The 19,066-nt window shown below is 44.8% G+C and overlaps 1 protein-coding gene across 1 annotated transcript in view; it reads left to right on the top strand.

Annotated features, from left to right (window-relative positions):
• spag17 (sperm associated antigen 17) overlaps positions 1-19,066 on the top strand; it is a 342,330-nt gene that overhangs the window by 182,969 nt on the left and 140,295 nt on the right. The window contains exons 31-34 of the mRNA XM_078559611.1: positions 7-133; positions 519-697; positions 4,894-5,056; positions 11,193-11,389. Of these exons, the coding sequence (XP_078415737.1) occupies positions 7-133; positions 519-697; positions 4,894-5,056; positions 11,193-11,389 (666 nt within the window). The remainder of the gene's footprint in view (positions 1-6; positions 134-518; positions 698-4,893; positions 5,057-11,192; positions 11,390-19,066) is intronic.

Raw genomic sequence — 19,066 nt, 5'->3', positions numbered from 1 at the left:
GTACAGGTGGAAATTGAAGAAGCTGAACCAGCAACCCCTTCAGAAGATGGTCCAGAACTTCCAGTGTTTATGTGTCTGAATGCATGTTCTCCAGATGGACTGTTAATAACATACTTGGCTGAAGAGTCTATAGGTCTGTCCTTTTCATATTTTTCAAATCTTAACACAGTAACAAAGTTTGCCAAGATGCCCTAAATCCTGCAGCTTCAAATGTAAAACATAGCTGTCTACAACACATCTTAATTTCAACTTTCCAAACACAGCCAAAACTTCTTAACAACTATGGTCAAGAAGAAGAAATATTTAATCCCTCTTTGTGTACAGCTTTCAATGCATGTTTCTGAGAATACAGAACATTTATAACCAATTTTGCTGCATAAATTGGTATAGTTTTAAAGAAGACCCTACTTTATTTTTCCTGTTCACAGGCTACAGTTGCTTTTCCATAAGTTTACTTTTACCTAAATATTTTCACATTGCCAACTTTGGTTCATTTTAATTTTTTTCTTAATTTCAAGGTATAAAAAATGAAGATCTGTCTGAAAAGAGGATATTGTTGCGTCAGAGTTATCCTATCAAAACTAAAGGCTCCCAACCTTGTGAGGCAGCACGGAAATGGCCTGCCATGCAGGAGGCATCAAGAGTCATTACACTCCAGGGAACTGTGGTAAAATTCATGATGAATGGATCCACTGAGGTATTACAATATTGACTTATCCAATTATATCTGAAAAAGGTATTAAAAGTTATTTCCCAATTTTCAATTATGCTCAGTTGAGCACAGCTGAAGTTACTTTCAACAACTTATATTTATATTGCAATTTTAACATAATAAAACTTACCAAGGTGTTTCACAGAAGCATTTTAAAATAAAATAAAGCATTCAACCAGAGGCAATGGAGGGGAGAGGTTGTACGGAAAATGGCGTGGACCTGTGTCATATCAGCTCCCTGATGTCTTTCCGTTGGCAGGACGGATCAGTGGCTGACAGATCTGTGGTGGGAAGTTAATTAAGGTCATTAAACAACCAATTCTCTGGTATTTTCCTACATTTTCTGATTTTACCAAAGGTGCACAAGACGTACAGAGCTTCTAAGCCTCAACTACTCATATGAGGCAAGAGCTCAGTGGGACTGAGTTATAGAGGGAACTGGCAGCCATACTATGGAGTTGTTTACGAGCTGTGCCTTCAAGAAGCAATGCGATTAAGTTTGGTGGCATCACAAGAAGGTGGAGTCAAAATCAAGAGCTGCCAGGTCCAAAGGCATCTCCCACATCCACAGCAGTTGCTGGAGGCAGTACAAGATTCTTGAGAGGCTCATCGCAGTGGAGACTTCATTTGGCTATAGTGTCAGTACTTCAGAGTTTGATTCCTCCAGTGAGGATAAGAATGGCATAGAGTTGGAGGTGCTTCCACATGCCTTTGCGGCAGTCATGGGTGTTCCAACACTGGAGGAAATCATTGAACATGGAGCAGAAGGACACATGGAAGCTACAGGGCAGCCTTATGGTCATGGAAGGTGCTACCCAGTTCAAAGGTTATACTATCAGAGCACGGCTTCATGGAGATGTCAAGCACCATTGTCTACAAAGTCTGCACCTTTCCAGGGAGGTGGTGGTGGAGCTATAGAATAATGGAATAATAGAACAGGAGTTGATGCCAATGTGAAGTGGCAGACGCCCAGTGCCTGTAGCCTTGAGGTGACATTTGTACTCAACCTTTTCACCTGTGGTTCACTTCAAGGATCATCTGGAGATCTATGTGGCATTTCTCAGTGAGCAACCCATTACTTCATAAAGGAGGTCATAGATGCCATGTACCATTGGGCTGGCCAGTATTTCAAGTTTGCAACTGATCAGGTCAGTCAGGCCAAGACGGCAGTTCGCTTTGCTGCCATGGCTGGATTTCCACAGGTAAAGGGGGTCATTGACAATACTCACATGGCCATCAAGGCTCCCACAAAGCAGTCAGGTACCTTTTTGCTCAGGAAATCCCTCAATGTTCAAGGTGGATCATGCAGGTGTGTGCAAGGTTTACAGGAAGCTGCCATAACTCTTATGTCCTTAGATAGTCCCAATTGCCTCAACTCTTCAGGCAACTCAAAGTCCTTCATGGCTTGATCCTGGGGACAAGGGGTATCCACTGAAATAATGTCCTCTGATCCCTGTACACAAACTCAGCACACAGGCAAAGGACACATAAAACACTGCCATATGACTGCACAGGCCACCATCAATCAGTGTATTGACAGTTGAGGTTTAGATGCCTCAATAGCTCTGGGGGAGTCCTGCAGTACACATCCTCAAGGGTTATCCCATATCACTGTCATTTGCTGTGCATTGTACAACCTGGCACTCCAGAGGGGAGTAGTGCTGGAAGACAGAGGAAGAGTGAATGAGCCCCATTGTCAGAGGAGGAGGATGAACATGTAGTGCTTCAACAAGTGCCAGCCAATGAAGATGGCGATGTGAGGCCCAGCTCACCAGACAGTGACATGCATGGCAGAGAGATTCATGATTTTTTGCTGTTTAGTGACAGCCATTCGCTGGTTCATTCCTAAGGGCAATGCCTTGACCAATCAGAGTCAAGCTGCCCAGTTTAAATTTCAAACATTGCTTGGCAGTTAACTGTCAGTCACCATCACTGGTGCATTCTCCATGGCAACACCTCTACCAATCAGAGTCCACCTACCAACCAATCAGCACTCTCTTCTCATACTGCATAAATTGTTGTTCCCTTTACATATGATATTCTTGCCAAGTGTCCTGATGAATGCAAGATGAAAAGCTTCAACAAAAAATGCCTCTTTTTTCAGCAATACACAAGTTCTGTACTACCAAACGACTATTTATATGCCATGGTGTTCTGCCAACACATACACTCATGAGGCCCTCACTTTTACATACTACCTATCTAGTTGATTCCACATCTGGCCACTGTCAAAAGTGGCATAAAAATAAAAATGCAAGTCATCACACATTGAATGTCAATTCCTTTAATTCTTATTAAACATTAGATGCTTCTGCAGTTTACAAATTATTATCATCCTATAAAAGCACAAGTCTTAGTTTATGCATTTACACACTTGCTTACAGTCACTCCTATGGAGTGCTTCCACTACCTTTCTTGCTCCTGTGCATTAGATGGCTGAGGTCTGTGTCCTCTGGCTGCCTGAGTCCTATTGGGCCCTTACACTTTGTGGCCATCTGCATCTGTGCAGGAGCTGTCTCAATCATCAGACCAACATGCAAGTTTGGTGTCCCCATCAAAGGAGCCAAGGATCTGCCTTCACTATAAAAGTGTCTTGAGAGGAGTTTCCATTGCCTTAGCCTGCCCGCTGTCTTTTCTGGCCTCTCATGCACTCTGTGGTTGTCTAGAGTGGTTCAGCTCCTGGCAATGCGGACAGAGGTAGCTAGCCCATCTCCCACACTCATTATTCCATAGACCTCATGGCTGAGGGCATGCTGTGTAGGTCTGTGCACAGCCCCTGCATCGACTGGGCATTATGCTTCTTATGTGCCTCTGTGAGGTTTGTCACTCTCTCAGTGGAGGTTATACTATGCGTTTGCTTGTCAAAGAAATGGAGCCACTTGGCACTGATGGACTCCACTGCCATTTGCACCCACCACCATTTGCACACAGGACTTCATTGCCCCTGGAATCTCTGATGGATGTTTACACATTTGATGGTGCTGCTGCTTTGCTGATGACACCCAAGGCTCGCCATCAGCATGAAGCTGAGAATCACTGAGCCTCAAAGGGAAGTGGCCTCAGCTGTCATTGCCTCTATAATCTTCTCCTGTGCACCTGTGCTCCCTAGAATGTGCCACCCATTCCACAAGCGGAACAAAGCCCACTGATGTGAATGTATCTGCACAGGTATCATGTCTTGAGAGGGTGGTGCATCCTGTGAGCTTTCCAGTGTAGCAGATGCCCTGATCTGTTCCTCAGCTGCTGCTGTATCTGATGGAGAGACATGTTTTAAGTGAAACAACTGCTCATTCAACCAAGCCTTGTTGCTTCCCCTTGGTCAGAAGTTTCCAATGATGTTAAAGGCCCACTCAGGTGCCACTCAGCAACACGTGGTCTGGGGAACATTGGACACAACTATTGTTTTGCACTCTCTCCAACGCTTCCACACCTGCCTTCCCCTCAGCGACAGACTGCCCTGCCATGACCCATCTGATGTCCAGGTCTCCTCCTCCACTGGTGTCACCACAGTGTTGAAAGACACTCCACCTCCAGTTTATTGACAATCTCTAGCATTCTAAGCTCGATTCTCCTGCAAGCATAGACATGCACAATGTCACTCCTCATGGCCCAATTATGTTGGTCACTCTGAGGCACTGTAAATGTGCAGCACCATGCTGCAACACAGCACTCATTCTAGGGTGCAAGGGGTTTGGGTGCGTGTCAACAAAGTGCCTCAATTTGAACTTGGGTGCCTGGTCCTGCCCCATTCATGGGTCTACCACTGGGCCTAACATTTCATAAGCACTTTCAGTTTCTAACCCACAAAGTCTCTCCATCATTACCGCCTGCTTTGAATATTCCCACCTATATTTGGGATGTTGTTAATATGATGTAGAAAGAATTAGAATGGGAGGGAAGCAGGAACTACTACTACAAGAGAGGCACAATGTTTTTGGAACTTAACCACTAAAAATGTAATGCTACATTTGTGTGCAAATTATGTTGATACATCTACTGTATTGATGGATGCTCCTAGAAACGTATATGTTTTAAAAAAACTGCAGTGGCATGGAGAGAAGTGTGCAAATGCAGTTAAAGGACTATTTCCAGTGAGTAAATTAAATATTGTACCATTTTATTGTAAGTACAGTATTTTCTATACTGTATTTCACAATGACTTTTTGCTAATTTTTTCCTAGATTCTGTTTGCTGATGGAACCGTGAGCAGAAGTCCAGATTCTGGACCTGTCTCCATTCCTCAACCACCTACAGTGACAAGCAACCAAACTGATCCTGCTGATCAAGAATCAAAGGATGAAAAGGAACTAAAAAGAGACCTCAGTGAAGAAGGAAGTAAGAAAGGTAACAAGGGAAAAACAGCTAACAGTTTGTGTGACCTAAGCTAAATGCCTCAATGCAAGGCATCAGGTTTTTTCCACACATCTAATGGCCTCATCAAATACCATTGTGCTCCATGAGCTGTCACAATTTATGAAAATATATTAGCACATAACAGTACCTGTCAACTCTCCTATTTATACAAGTACAGAAAGTAAGCAGTTCCATTGCATGGAAAGACATCTCTCAGTTCCAAAGAACACATGGGGGAGAATTTTCTCCCCATCATGCAGGCTGGGCAGGAGCGGGTGCTGCCGGGCGTGCAGCCAATCGCTGCCTGCGATCGGCTGCGCGCCATTTTACATGGGTGGGCCAATTAAGGAACTGCCTCAGGGAAATTAATTTCGCTATGTAAAATGGGAAAAAAGATTTTTAAAAAATTACTCAGACATGTCCCCTCATTTGTCAGTGTCACATGAGCTGGGACATGTTTATGCATTTCAATAAAAATTTTTATTTAATCTATAAAGCCTTCGTGAAACTTCATCCTACCTGTGGATGAGGTTTCATGAGAAATGCGGAGGCCGCCTGGGCTCTTCGCCTGCCCGTCAACCTTAAGGTTGGACAGGCAGCCCAAACAATCAGTTCAGTTGGTTAATAAATGGCCTTAATAGGCCTTTGACAGTTCGGTGGGCGCACAGCCAACCCCGTTGCGCGCCAGCTGCACTGAAGATCGGAATGATGCATGGTGACGTCGGGGGACACTCCCAACTTCACCGTGCATCATTTAATGCATCGATGAGCAGGGCCCATCCCCCGCACACCGACCAGAATATTCATTTGTTTCTTGAATTTATACCGAAGTAAATTAATGATTAAAAACAAGTAAACACCACTGTTGATGAATTTGAGAGTGAGGCAAGGAAGAGTCAGAGATCACAGAGAATCATTTCAGCAAGAGAAGAAAGTTTCAAGTTTACCACTTTGTTAGAAAGAAGCTGGCAAGTTTATGTGTCTCTCCAATTGCCAAAGCGAGGAGGTAACAAGTAACAAGTAATAAATCATTTGGTCAGTGAATTTTGATGTCTTGGCACTCAATTCTACAGCAACATAGTATTCAGCATAGAATCACAATGCATTTACATGCATGCATTTGCCAGGGTGCATTTATTTTGTCTTTCAGTTTTCTCCTCTTCTCTGCTGAAAGTGCTGACTGTTGCTGGTTGTGGTTCCACAGACAGTGGCAATTTTCCAGTGCCTCACCTGAAACAACTATTCTTCATGTGATCAAGAGGAGATTCACCAGGATGTTGCCTGGGATGAAACATTTAAGTTATGAAAAGAGGTTGGATAGACTTGGGTTGTTTTCGTTGGAACAGAGAAGACTGAGGGGGCGACCTGATCGAGGTGCACAAGATTATGAGGGGCATGAACAGGGAGCAGCTGTTCCCCTTAGCTGAAGGGTCAGTCACAAGGGGACATAAGTTTAAGGTGAGGGGCAAGAGGTTTAGGGGGCATGTGAGGAAAAACTTTTTTACCCAGAGGGTTGTGACGGTCTGGAATGCACTGCCCGGGAGGGTGGTGGAGGCGGGTTGCCTCGCATCCTTTAAAAAGTACCTGGATGAGCACTTGGCACGTCATAACATTCAAGGCTATGGGCCTTGGCTGGTAAATGGGATTAGGTCGGCTGGTCAGGTGTTTCTCACGTGTCGGTGCAGACTTGATGGGCTGATGGGCCTCTTCTGCACTGTGATTCTGTAATCTGAAACAGAAACTGCAAAAACCTGAAGGTCTTCTGGTGTAATTTCTGCTGAGACCCAAGCTGTACAGAAAATATATGCAACCATCTTAGTCAGAAGTGCTGAGTGAGTAATCCATCTCAACCTCCTTCTGAGGATACCAGCAACCCAAATGCCAGTCTTCAGCCAATTCAATTCACTCTGTGTGATATCAGTCCTAACACAGAGGCTGATAGTTGTGATTGTTGGAGACCAATCATCTCAGCCCCAGGACATCTTCAGGAGTTTCTCATGACCTGTGTCCTAGGCCCAACTATCTTCAGCTCAGCTGCTTTGTCAATGACCTTCCCTCCATCATAAGGCCAGAAGAGGGGATGTTCGTTGACAATTATCCTGCCCTCAGTTCAAACCACAACTCATTAGATAATGAGGCCATTTGTATCTGCATGCAGCAAGATCTGGGCTAAGTTCAAGCTGCGAAGTGCAATTACATTTGCACCATACAAGTGTCAGGCAATGAAATCTCCAACAGAAGGGAACTTCACCATCTCCCCTTCAGCATTACTATTGCTGAATCCCCCATTATTAGCATCCTGGTTGTCACCATCACCAGAAACTTAACTGGACCAGCTACAAAAATATTGTGACAGCAGCTTGGTCCCAGCATGATTCAAGTGGAGCCCGTCCGAATAGAATAGCTCCCTCTTTCCCCAGTACTGGTGCCAATGTCCCATGAATGCAAAACTAGGGTTGTAGACAGGGCTTCAAACTAAATAATGAGGGGGAGGGTTCAGTTGCATGGAAATATAAAAAGTCAAAGTTGGAGAGGCTAAGAGTACAGGTTAGTGACGAGGCTGATTGTTACCAAAAAGTGAAAGGAAGGAACAGATTTGTGAACGCCATATTGCACCAAAGAATCATAAGAGTAGGGAAAATTGACAATAGGGCAAACTTAAAGGCTTTGTATCTGAATGCGCGTAGCATTCGGAATAAAACTAATGAGCTAACAGCGCAAATAGAGATAAATAGGTATGATTTGGTGGTGATTACTGAGACGTGGTTACAGGGAGAACAGGTTTGGGAGTTGAATATTCAAGGGTACTCAGTGTTTCGGAAGGATAGGCAGGAAGGAAAAGGAGGCAGTGTAGTTTTATTAGTAAGGGAAGAGATCAGTGCTATAGTGAGGAATGATATAGGCACTTGAGAGCAAGACATAGAGTCAGTCTGGGTAGAAATAAGAAATAGCAAGGGAAAGAAGTCCCTGGTAGGAGTAATCTATAGGTCCCCAAACAGTAGTTCAGCAGTAGGGCACAATATAAACCAGGAAACACTGGGAGTATGTAAGAAAGGCACGGCAATAATCATGGGTGATTTTAATATGCATATAGACTGGACTAATCAAATTGCCAAGGGTAGTCTCGAGGGAGAGTTCATAGAGTGTATTAGAGATTGTTTCTTGGAGCAATATATTGTGGAACCAACCAGGGAGCAGGCTATTCTAGGTTTTGTTTTGTGCAATGAGATGGGATTAATTAATGATCTCATAGTAAAGGATCCTCTAGGGAAGAGTGATCATAGCTTGCTAGAATTTCAAGTTCAGTTTGAGAGCGAGAAACTTGAGTCCCATACTAGTGATCGGGAGTTAAATAAAAGTAACTACATAGGCATGAGGGCAGATTTGGCCCTAGTGGACTGGGCAGGAAGACTACAAGGTAGGACAGTTGATGAACCGAGGCAGATATTTAAGGAGATGTTCAATTCCTCCCAATTAAATATATTCCAAAGAGAAAGAAAGATGGTAAGAGGGGGAAAAAGCATCCATGGCTAAGCAAGGAAGTTAAAGATAACATAAAGGCAAAAACTAAGGCATACCAAATTGCAAAGGTCAATGGCAGGCTGAAAGATTGGGAAACTTTTAAAGATCGACAAAGGGTTACGAAAAAAATAATAAAAAGAGCAAAGGTAAATTATGAAAGAAAACTAGCGCAAAATGTAAAAACTGATAGCAAAAGCTTCTACAAGTATATAAAAGGAAAGAGAGTAGCTAAAGTGAATGTTGGTCCCTTGAAGGATGAGACTGGGTTGTTAATAGTGGGGAACGCTGAAATGGCAGAGACACTTAATCAATATTTTGCCTTAGTTTTCACGGTGGAGGAAACTAGTACCACCCCAATAGTAACAGATTGTGCAGAGCATATAGAGAAGGAGGAACTTAGAACAATCATCATCACTAGAGAAAAAGTACTGAACAAACTATTGGGATTAAAGGAAGTGGCAGCGGAGATAGTGGATGCATTGGCTATAATATTCCAAAATTCCCTAGATTCTGGAAAGGTTCCAGTGGATTGAAAAGATGCTAATATAATGCCCATATTCAAAAAGTGGGGGAGGCAGAAAGTAGGAAACTATAGACCAGTTAGTTTAACATCTGTCATTGGGAAATTGTTAGAATCCATTATTAAGGAAGTAGTAATGGGGCATTTGGAAAGTCAAAATGCAATCCATCAGAGTCAGCATGGCTTTATGAAGAGTAAATCATGTTTGACTAATTTGCTAGAGTTCTTTGATGATATGAAAAGCAAAATGGATAATGGGGATCCTGTAGATGTAGTATATCTGAACTTCCAGAAGGCCTTTGATAAGGTGCCGCACAAAAGATTAATACACAAGATAAGATCAGACATAGGGGTAATATATTAGCTTGGATAGTGGATTGGCTGACCAACAGAAAGCAGAGAGTCGGGATAAATGGGTCTTTTTCTGGATGGCAAGCTGTAACTAGTGGGGTGCCACAGAATTCGGTCCTTGGGCCCCAACTATTTACAATCTATATTAATGACTTAGATTCAAGGCTGGAGGTGCTATAGCTAAATTTGCAGATGACACCAAAATAGGTGGGAAAGTAAGTTGCAATGAAGAAATAAGAAATTTACAAATGGATATGGACAGGTTAGGTGAATGGGCCAAAATTTGGCTGATGGAGTTTAACGTGGATAAGTGTGAGGTTATCCATTTTGGTTGGAAGAATAAAAAGGCGACTTATTATTTAAATGGAGAGAAGCTTCAGAATGCCTCAGTGTGGAGGGATCTGGGTGTCCTCGTGCATGAATCGCTGAAAGCTAGTGTGTAGGTACAGCAGGTAATAAGGAAGGCAAATGGAATTTTGGCATTTATTGCTGAAGGATAAGAGTATAAAAACAGGGAAGTATTGTTGCATTGGTGAGACCGCACCTGGAGTACTGTGCACAGTTTTGGTCCCCTTACTTAAGGAAGGATGTAGTTCCATTGGAGGCGGTTCAGAGGAGGTTCACTAGATTGATTCCAGAGATGCGGGGCTTGTCTTATGAGGAGAGATTGAGCAGTTTAGGCCTATACTTGCTAGAGTTTAGAAGGATGAGAGGAGATCTAAGACGCTAAAGGGGATAGACAAAGTAGACGTGGAGCGGATGTTTCCCCTTTTGGGGCATTCTAGAATGAAAGGCCATAGCTAAGGGGTGGTAGATTTAACTCAGAGATGAGGAGGAATTACTTTTCTCAAAGGACCCACCCCCGCTCACCGAACAGAAGATTCTGGCCCAAGAAACTCAACACCATCCAGAACAAGACAACCTATTTAATTTGTGTTTCCTATACCACTGGTGCACAGTGGCAGCAGCATGTCCCATCCACAAGATGCACTGCAGTAACTCGCCAGCACTCTGTGGACAACACCTTCAAAACACATCACCACTACTGCCTATAAGAATAAGAGCAACAGGCATATTGGAACACTTGCAGCTGCAAGTCCCCCTCCACACACCATCCTGATTTGGACATATATCCTTCACTGTACGGGAACAAGCCACTCCCTAACAGCACTGTTGGTGCACCCATACCTCAAGGAATGCAACGATTCAAGAAGGTGGCTCACCAGCACCTTCTCAAGGGAAATTTAAGATGGGCAATGCATACTGGCCTTTCCATCCATGCTCAAATCCCATGAACAAATGAAAAAAACACAGCACAATGCTGCTGGCCAGTGTGAAGGGCTCTGGAAAGGCTACATACAACCTGCATGTTTATTAGGACTGTGAAAATTATTTCAAATTGAGGATTATTTCCATAAAGTATTGGCCATAATATGGCACAGCCAACCGTAAAAAAAATTATTTTTTTTCTCCTCCTCCTTTATTTCCCCTCTTTTGTTATCAGTGCTATCATCCTTACCAGAAAGCATCCCAGTGATTAACAGGCAGCCAACAGCCCATCGTGGATTCTTAGTATGTGAAGTTGCACTTCCTTTCAACGATCCTCCCAAATGCAATGAGTAATATATCAGGAACACCTGAAATATATTCAAATAAACTGGTCTCCCACAATCAGAAAATATTGCTTATGAACAGATGTTTCTGGTTTTCACACCATTTATTTGTTTCTTTAAGGAAAGCATGGTCATAGAGGAAATTCCACACCAAATATTAGTGAATATCCTACAATACAAATGCAGCAATCAAACATTCGACCTGGTACATGGATAACTACGACGCCAATAGGTTTAGCTATAGGAACAAAAGGCATGGAAAAGTTGGATATAAAACCCATCTTAGTCTATAAAGCCACAGATCCAGAAACTGGAGAAGTAAGTACACTATATTTTCCTCTTGTCTATTTTTTACATTGTAATATTTAAGCTTTTGTCTCCAAACTTGAGCTTCCCTACTTTCCCATTTCCATCCTTACACTTCATTTACTATTCCTTCTATACTTTCTCATTATTCTTTATATTCATTAAATGCAGAAGCAGATTATCTAGGCTACTGTAGCAGCTTCTGTAGTTTATATTGTTAGGCAACATTTATCAGAACTTAAATAGAGAAAGCATTATGTTGTGCTTTCAGTTACTTCTACAGGTACAAATAAAATAATTACTTACTGTGATTTACATATTTTTCTATTGTTAGAGCAGGGGCTTCTTATTAAGGGGCTAAAAATTTGTTTGCCCCATTTTTCAAGCATAGGGGTCACAATTCGTGACCTACCTGGGCTAGTTCTGGTGGAGGTGGACATCACACAAATTTGGTGCTACCACCCATTTACATGAAAGGAGCGTTGAGCCATGCAGCTTCCATACTGCTGGCTTCTTCTGGGCTCTATGGAGAGCCTAGCAGTGTTTTGTTGAAATTATCTGGTGCCAGCCTTCTGTTCTTAAAGAAAGTCTGTCCCCCTTAAAGGGAGGCTGCACTAAATAGGCTTCTGTTAAATACTATTGATGCAACTGTAAACAAGAATAGGGCATAGGAAAGTCTCCAGGGTCATGGATGGAGTCCTGGAGGTCTTAGTATTGGAGGTGGACAAGAACAGAGATGCTATGGTTTTGTGAGAGTCTCAAGGTCCTCAAGAATCATCCTCAGAAAAGTGGGAGAGCAAGTGGCAAGGGAGATCAATTCCCAACCCCTGAATCTGAGGACCTGGCAGTAGTGCTATAAGAAATCTACTGACCTCATGTGGGTGGTCAAGGCCAAAGAATAAATTTTCACATGAAAACTCCTACCATACAACCAGCCTCTCACTCAGCAGCACTCCCTGGCACTCAGGACTCATGCCTAACATCCAGGTATTCCATCTCACCCTTGTATGCCTTCCAAAGCTGCCAGCCACACACCCACCTCTTACTGTCTCCACATGCCTCCAGCTATTCAGCTATAGCAGGCATATCACCCAAACACAGTGCTGCACAATCCTCCCTCTCTCTCTTGCAGGATGATAGGGCACATAATAGAAAGGAGAAGAAGAACTGGCAGAGAATAAGTACGCCTGCATCTCCTGAGCCCTATGGAAGAGATGACTCTCTGCCTCATGGGGCCAGCTGCAATAGAACTGTGCTATCTGGCATTGGTGAAAACATTGAGGATAATATTTTTTCCTGCCTTGTCCCCCTTTTCAACCACCAGCTCAGCCTCATGCTGCTAACTGGTATGATGAGCAATCTGAAGTTGGTGTGACTAGAAGAAGTCTTGCTTTACACCCTTTTTCCTTCGCCCCAACTTCCTCTTCTGATTTTATGCTTTCAGGCATGCAAGAACTGTTGCTTGCCCAGTTAGTTAAGAGGTTCAGAGACCAGAAAATAAAATTCAGTCAAGGAGACATGTGATGCAGTGGCATCAGAACAATGTATTAAGCAAACTAACTGCAAACTTAATATTTATTGTAGCCTCTTACAATCTCCTATTTCTGGCATTCTTAAAATTTCAAATTTATTTAGGCAACTGAAAGGCAGAATTAGGGCAGACAATGGCGGAATTGTCCGGTCCCATTGGTGGCGGGTGTCATGGTGGCAGGGGGGGTAAAATTCGGCGTTGGGGCAGAAATCGGTTTCACGCTGATCGGGGTGGATGCAGTGGAAGGACTTGCGAAGCCTTTCAATGAAGCTGAAGGATAACATTACTCATTATCCAGTGAATTTATTTTCAGCTTATAAAGTGACAAAATGTGTTCACCCATGCAACTACTTGTGATCAGAATTTCATAACTTTTCTAGGCCTACCACTTCTTCTAGGTGCTGCCCTGACATCTGCAGCAGGGGTAGAGACAGCCCCTGTGCAATGGTTGGCCCTGTTGCCTCTGATGATTTCGGCATATGTCCTTTGGAGAGCTGAGGCCTTGAGGGCCCCGGCCTGCTTTGGCTGGTCTCCTGTGGGCCAGCTGCTCCCTCTGTGATGACAGAGGATGAGGTTGAGGGGCTACAGGAAAAGGAGACTCAGAGGGAGTGACAGCCTCTGAGATTCTGAGTGGACGATCAAGACTGTCCAGCTGCCCCTCCTCCTTCCTTCGGTGCCTGAAGGTCCCAACCTGACTCCATGAGGGGAAGGAGCACCTGGAGGGACTTCAGGGTGCCCCGTTTCCCTCTCATGATGCCACTGCAGGAACTCATCCATGACTACCTCAATGGAGTGCAGGTCTACGCACATCTCCGCGTTTCAATGAACCAGGGTTTCCATGGTGTCTGCCATCCTTCCCATGGCGACTTCCATGCGCCCACATGTGGGCACCATATCATCAGAGAGCAGGTGGACGCACACTTGTGACTTGCGTGCCACTCTGTAGAGGGTTTCCCAACAGCTCTGCATGACATTCCCCCGCCTTCTGCTGACTCTTCATAATGAGTTGAAAGGCCAAGTGCAGAGGCTCGTCATCTGACTTAGACTTCACAGATGCCTCTTCCCCAGCAGTCCTTAGAGTGCCGGGGAGCGCACTGTGCCTGTCTCCGCCTGCTGCGGACACATGTCCATGCGGCGACCACCAGATTGTGAAGCTGAGCCTGCACAAGATCGAGGTCCCACTGAGATGTGTGTCTCTGCGCTAGTCTTCTTCTTATCGTGTCCACGGACAGTCTATATATGGCCCAGCCAGAACTGGACACATTTTTGCACCTTGTTGTTGAATTCAGCAAGATCTGCAACAGTGCAGGGTTCCTCTAGCGATAGGCATTGCAGGAGATGTTGCATAGTCTGTGGCTCAGATCCACATTCACAAGTTGTTGGGCTGGTTGTATATCCCCATTTGCTTAGTGACACCTTTGAACGACCTACACCAGTCCTAAGTCTGTTAAGGCACTTCCACGTTGCCCAGTTGCAATTAGCTCCTGGGGGAAGGCTTTCATCCGGTAGAATTTCCATCACTGGGAGTTGTTCGAGACTGGCGAGCCGGTCTTTCCACGAGGCGATGCGGGCTTCAGATGGGGTTGATTGTAATGGAACGACACTGTTCATGAAGCTCTTCCTTGACTTTAGGCGGCTGATGACCATGGAGAGGGTGCCTCTCATCTGATGTTTGATGGAGTCGCTGTTTCTTGCTGACTACCGTTCTTCTTATATCAGGGGGAGCGATGCCCGCCAGGATATATAGGCTGTTGGTGTTTGTTGGTTTTAAACAACCTGTGATAAGTCGGCAGCTTGCATTCAGAATGGCATCCATCTTCTTAGCCTGAGTAGATCTTTCCCATGCAGGGCAGGCGTATTCGGCAGTGGAATAGCAAAGAGCAAGTGCACTGGTTCGCAATGTTTTCGAGCTTGCTCCCCATTTTGTGTTAATGAGCTTATTCAGGATGTTGTTTCGTGCGCTCACTTTTGCCTTTGTCTTTTCGATGTTCTTGAAGGTGAGGCATCTGTCAAAGGTGACGCCTAAGTAGATAGGATGCTCGCAATGCGTCAGTGTTGCACCACACCAGGTTACTTTAAGCTGGCGTTTGGCTTCACGGTTTCTGAGGTGGAATGCACAAACTTGCGTCTTTGATGGGTTTGCGTGAAGGTGGTTTTCTTCATAGTAGGATGTTAGTCCCTCCAAGGCCTCAGAAAGCGTTTTCTCCACAGTGTTAAAATCAGCGCTTTGGGCAGTGACACATAAGTTATCAGCATATATAAAACAGCGTGTGACACCGTCTATAGGTTGGTCATTCGTGTAGATGTTGTACAGCAGCGGTGCAAGCACGCTTCCCTGAGGAAGACCATTCTTCTGAATACGCCACCTGCTGCGCTTCCCACCTAGTTCAACATAGAACCGGCGATTCTGAAGCATGCTTTCTAACAGCTCTGTTGTGAATATCTTTTGTCATCCCTAGGATCTTGCAGAGGAGACGTCTATGGTTCACTGTATCGTATGCTGCTGACAGGTCTACAAAAACAGCACCTGTTACGATCCCTTGCTCAAAACCATCTTCGATATGTTGTGTGAGGTTGAGCAGTTGGCTTGTTGTTGATTTGCTGGGGCGGAAACCTGCTTGCTCTGGAATGATCTTCTCATCTACAGTTGGTGGTATTCTATTGAGTATCAGGCGTTCAAACAGCTTATTGGTGTGGCAAAGCAGTGAAATTGGCCAAAAACTCTTAGGATCTGAGGGATCTTTTCCGGGCTTTAATAGTGCTATTACATGTGCCTTCTGCCAAATATTAGGTAGCTTGTGTGTTGCCAGGCAGTGGTTGAACAATTGTAGGAGCCATTTCTTTGCTTGCTGTCCAAAATGCTTTATCTGCTCCGTTGCTATGTTGTCAAGACCAATTGCTTTCCCGTGTTTTAGACTAGATATACCAGTTTCCAGCTCTTCCATGGTGAATGATCCAGTGAAGCCAGGGTCATCGCTGTACTTCTTCTTATCTAGTTGTGCTCTTAGTTGTTTCTTGTTGATTTTTCCATTTAGGAGCAACTGGTGTGCAACTTAGTTTGCAGACACATTTGGATGTTGGGCAGCTTTCTTGGGATTGCCTCCAAGTTTGTGTATGAGAGACCATGCCTTCTTGCTGTTTTTTGTAAGATCTGTTGTCTCTATCAAGGTGTCCCAGGTGTTTTGACACACTTGAGAGATACTTAACATCACCCTCTCACCGGTAGATATTGTTTCCTCTGAGAAGGGGTCAGATTCAAACATTGAGACATACTCCCAGTAGAGTTCAGCATTCTCCTTGGTGAGTCCAGAGATGTAGTATGCTCTACAACCTCGGGGGATCTTCCTTCTGGCTGTTTTCTGGACAGCTTTTGCAAACAGGTTGTAGTGCTCAGGTAATGGTTTAATGCGTTTAACCTTGCGGTCAAGTGCTCGTATGAACCCGTTCCAATCGGCCTTCTTGAAGTTGAAGCGTCTTTTGAATGGTATGACGGTTGGTAACACTGCTGCATTTACCTGGATACCAATAGGACGGTGTTGTGTCTGTGGTATTGGGTCTGTGACAAGCTTCTTGCAGAGGCCAGCGATGTCGTTGCTGACAATGGCAAGATCTGGGTTATAACTACACTTCCAGCGGGCACTGTGGAAGGAGGCTGGCACTTTAGGATCGTGGATGAGACTAAGCTGGTTAGCGTCCATCCATTCTTCGACTGCTTCTCCATCGTTGTTAGACTCCTTGTACCCCCATTGGGTACTGTGGCTATTAAAGTCTCCAATGATGATCTGTGGTTTACTGTGCAGGTTGGGTACAGGGTTAGAGAAGCTGAATCTGTGCCAGGTGGCTTGTACACTGAGGTCACTGCTACTTTGCTCAGCTCTACAGTTAGAATTTCGCTGTTGTCCTCCTCTGTTTTAGAAGTGGCTTCTACAACTGAACCAGCTCTAACAAATACAGCACTGCCATATTGTCGATGAGGGCTTTCAATAACCAGGAACATTCTGCACCAGTGAAAGATGTGACTAAGCACTGTGATGGGCTGTCCTTTTCGCTGGAGGTGTGGATCTGGATGGAGCTGAGGGACTGGCTGGCAGAGGGTGTCGGTCACTTGGCAGAGCTCCCTATGAACCAAATAGAGATAATTAATGCATGGCATCACAGTCAAAAGCAGGAGAGAGAGTACTCACATTTGCGTTGAGAAAGGGATGATGTGGTGCAGGATCCTTACGTGGGTGTTCGCCGCCGACCTCACCGTCACCTCAGGCACAGACCGTTCAGCGCAATGGCACATTCCTCAAAGTGAGTGAGGTTTGGGAGTGTATGAGTTGAGAGTGATGAGGTGATTGACTTACCTGGTGGAATGGATGACATCATTCATCCTCTTCCTGCACTGGATGGCTGACCACCTCTGCCCCAGTGGCACTGACCGCCACTGCCACTGCTTCCCAGGCTGGATTAGTGACCCTGGTGGACCTCCTGCAGCCAGAGCAGGGGTACAGGACATCACGGCAGCCTTCCACTGCGTCCAGCAGGTGCCCCAGAGATGCATCACTAAATTTGTTTTCAGGTCCAGAGAGTGGTAGTTGATGATTGCTTCTCAGACTGGAGGCCTGTGACTAGTGGTGTGCCTCAGGGATCTGTGCTGGGACCATTGTTGTTTGTGTCTATATCAATGATCTGGATGATAATGTGGTAAACTGGATCAGCAAGTTTGCTGATGACACTAAGGTTGGAGGCGTTGTGGACAGCGAGGAAGGCTTTCAAAGCTTGCAGAGGGATCTGGACCAACTGGAAAAATGGGCCAGAAAATGGCAGATGGAATTTAATGCAGAAAAGTGTGAGGTGTTACATTTTGGAAGAACAAACCAAGATATGACATACACAGTAAATGGTAGGGCACTGAGGAGTGCGGAGGAACAAAGGGATCTGGGAGTTCAGATACATAATTCCCTGAAAGTGGCATCACAGGTAGACAGGATTGTAAAGAAAGCTTTTGGCATACTTGCCTTCATAAATCAAAGTATTGAGTATAGGAATTGGGATGTTATGGTGAGGTTGTATAAGACATTGGTGAGGCCAACTTTGGAGTATTGTGTGCAGTTCTGGTCGCCTAACTACAGGAAGGATATCAGTAAGATTGAAAGAGTGCAGAGAAGATTTACTAGGATGTTGCCGGGTCTTCAGGAGTTGAGTTACAGGGAAAGATTAAACAGGTTAGGACTTTATTCCTTGGAGCGTAGAAGAATGAGGGGAGATTTGATAGAAGTTTACAAAATTGTGAGGGGTATAGACAGAGTAAATGCGAGTAGGCTCTTTCCACTTAGATTAGGAGAGATAAACACAAGAGGACATGGCTTTAGGGTGAAAGGGGAAAGGTTTAGGGGGAACATTAGGGGGAACTTCCTCACTCAGATGGTGGTGAGAGTGTGGAACAAGGTACCATCTGACGTGGTAAATGTGGGCTCACTCTTAAGTTTTAAGAATAAATCGGATAGATACATGGATGGGAGAGGTCTGGAGGGTTATGGACTAGGTGCAGGTCAATGGGACTAGCGGAATAATATTTCGGCACAGACTAGAAGGGCCGAATGGCCTGTTTTTCTGTGCTGTAGTGTTCAATGGTTCTATGGCCATCTGTTGCCTGTAGACATTGGGCAGGACTTTTAGGTCGGTGGGCCTGGGAGCAGCCGAGGTATGGCCCACCATCCACGATAAGCCTCTGCCACGATTTCATACTGGCAGGCCAGTTAACGGCCAGCTAGCATGAAGCGCACGCTGAAATATTCAGTGCTGCCGGGGTGGGGGTGGGAGGAGGGCGGGCGCTGAGTAAACATGGGCGAGAGCGAGCGCTGAATGAAAGCTCCCTGAAGACAGAGAACAGCCTCAGGGAGCTGAAGACTTCAAAACAATTAAATAAAGATGTTAAAATCCAGAAAAAATTGTCCACACGTCAGAATCAGTCACCTGATCATATACATGATGAAAATTCTGCCCATACATCCCACTCTTGGATGAGGTTTAATCAAAAATGCAAAGTCCACCTGGCAGATTTGCCCATCTGCCAACCATAAGGTTGGATGGACCACGAAAAATCAGGGACAATTGGAACCTCAACAGCTTTAATTGTCGGCGGGCATGCTTCTGACACACGCATGCCCGCC

The sequence above is a fragment of the Cetorhinus maximus genome, chromosome 16 (assembly GCF_964194155.1).
Source record: "Cetorhinus maximus chromosome 16, sCetMax3.hap1.1, whole genome shotgun sequence".
Lineage (NCBI taxonomy): Eukaryota > Metazoa > Chordata > Chondrichthyes > Lamniformes > Cetorhinidae > Cetorhinus > Cetorhinus maximus.
The sequence above is the reverse complement of the archived record's forward strand: the minus strand, read 5'-3'. Positions and strand labels throughout refer to the sequence as shown.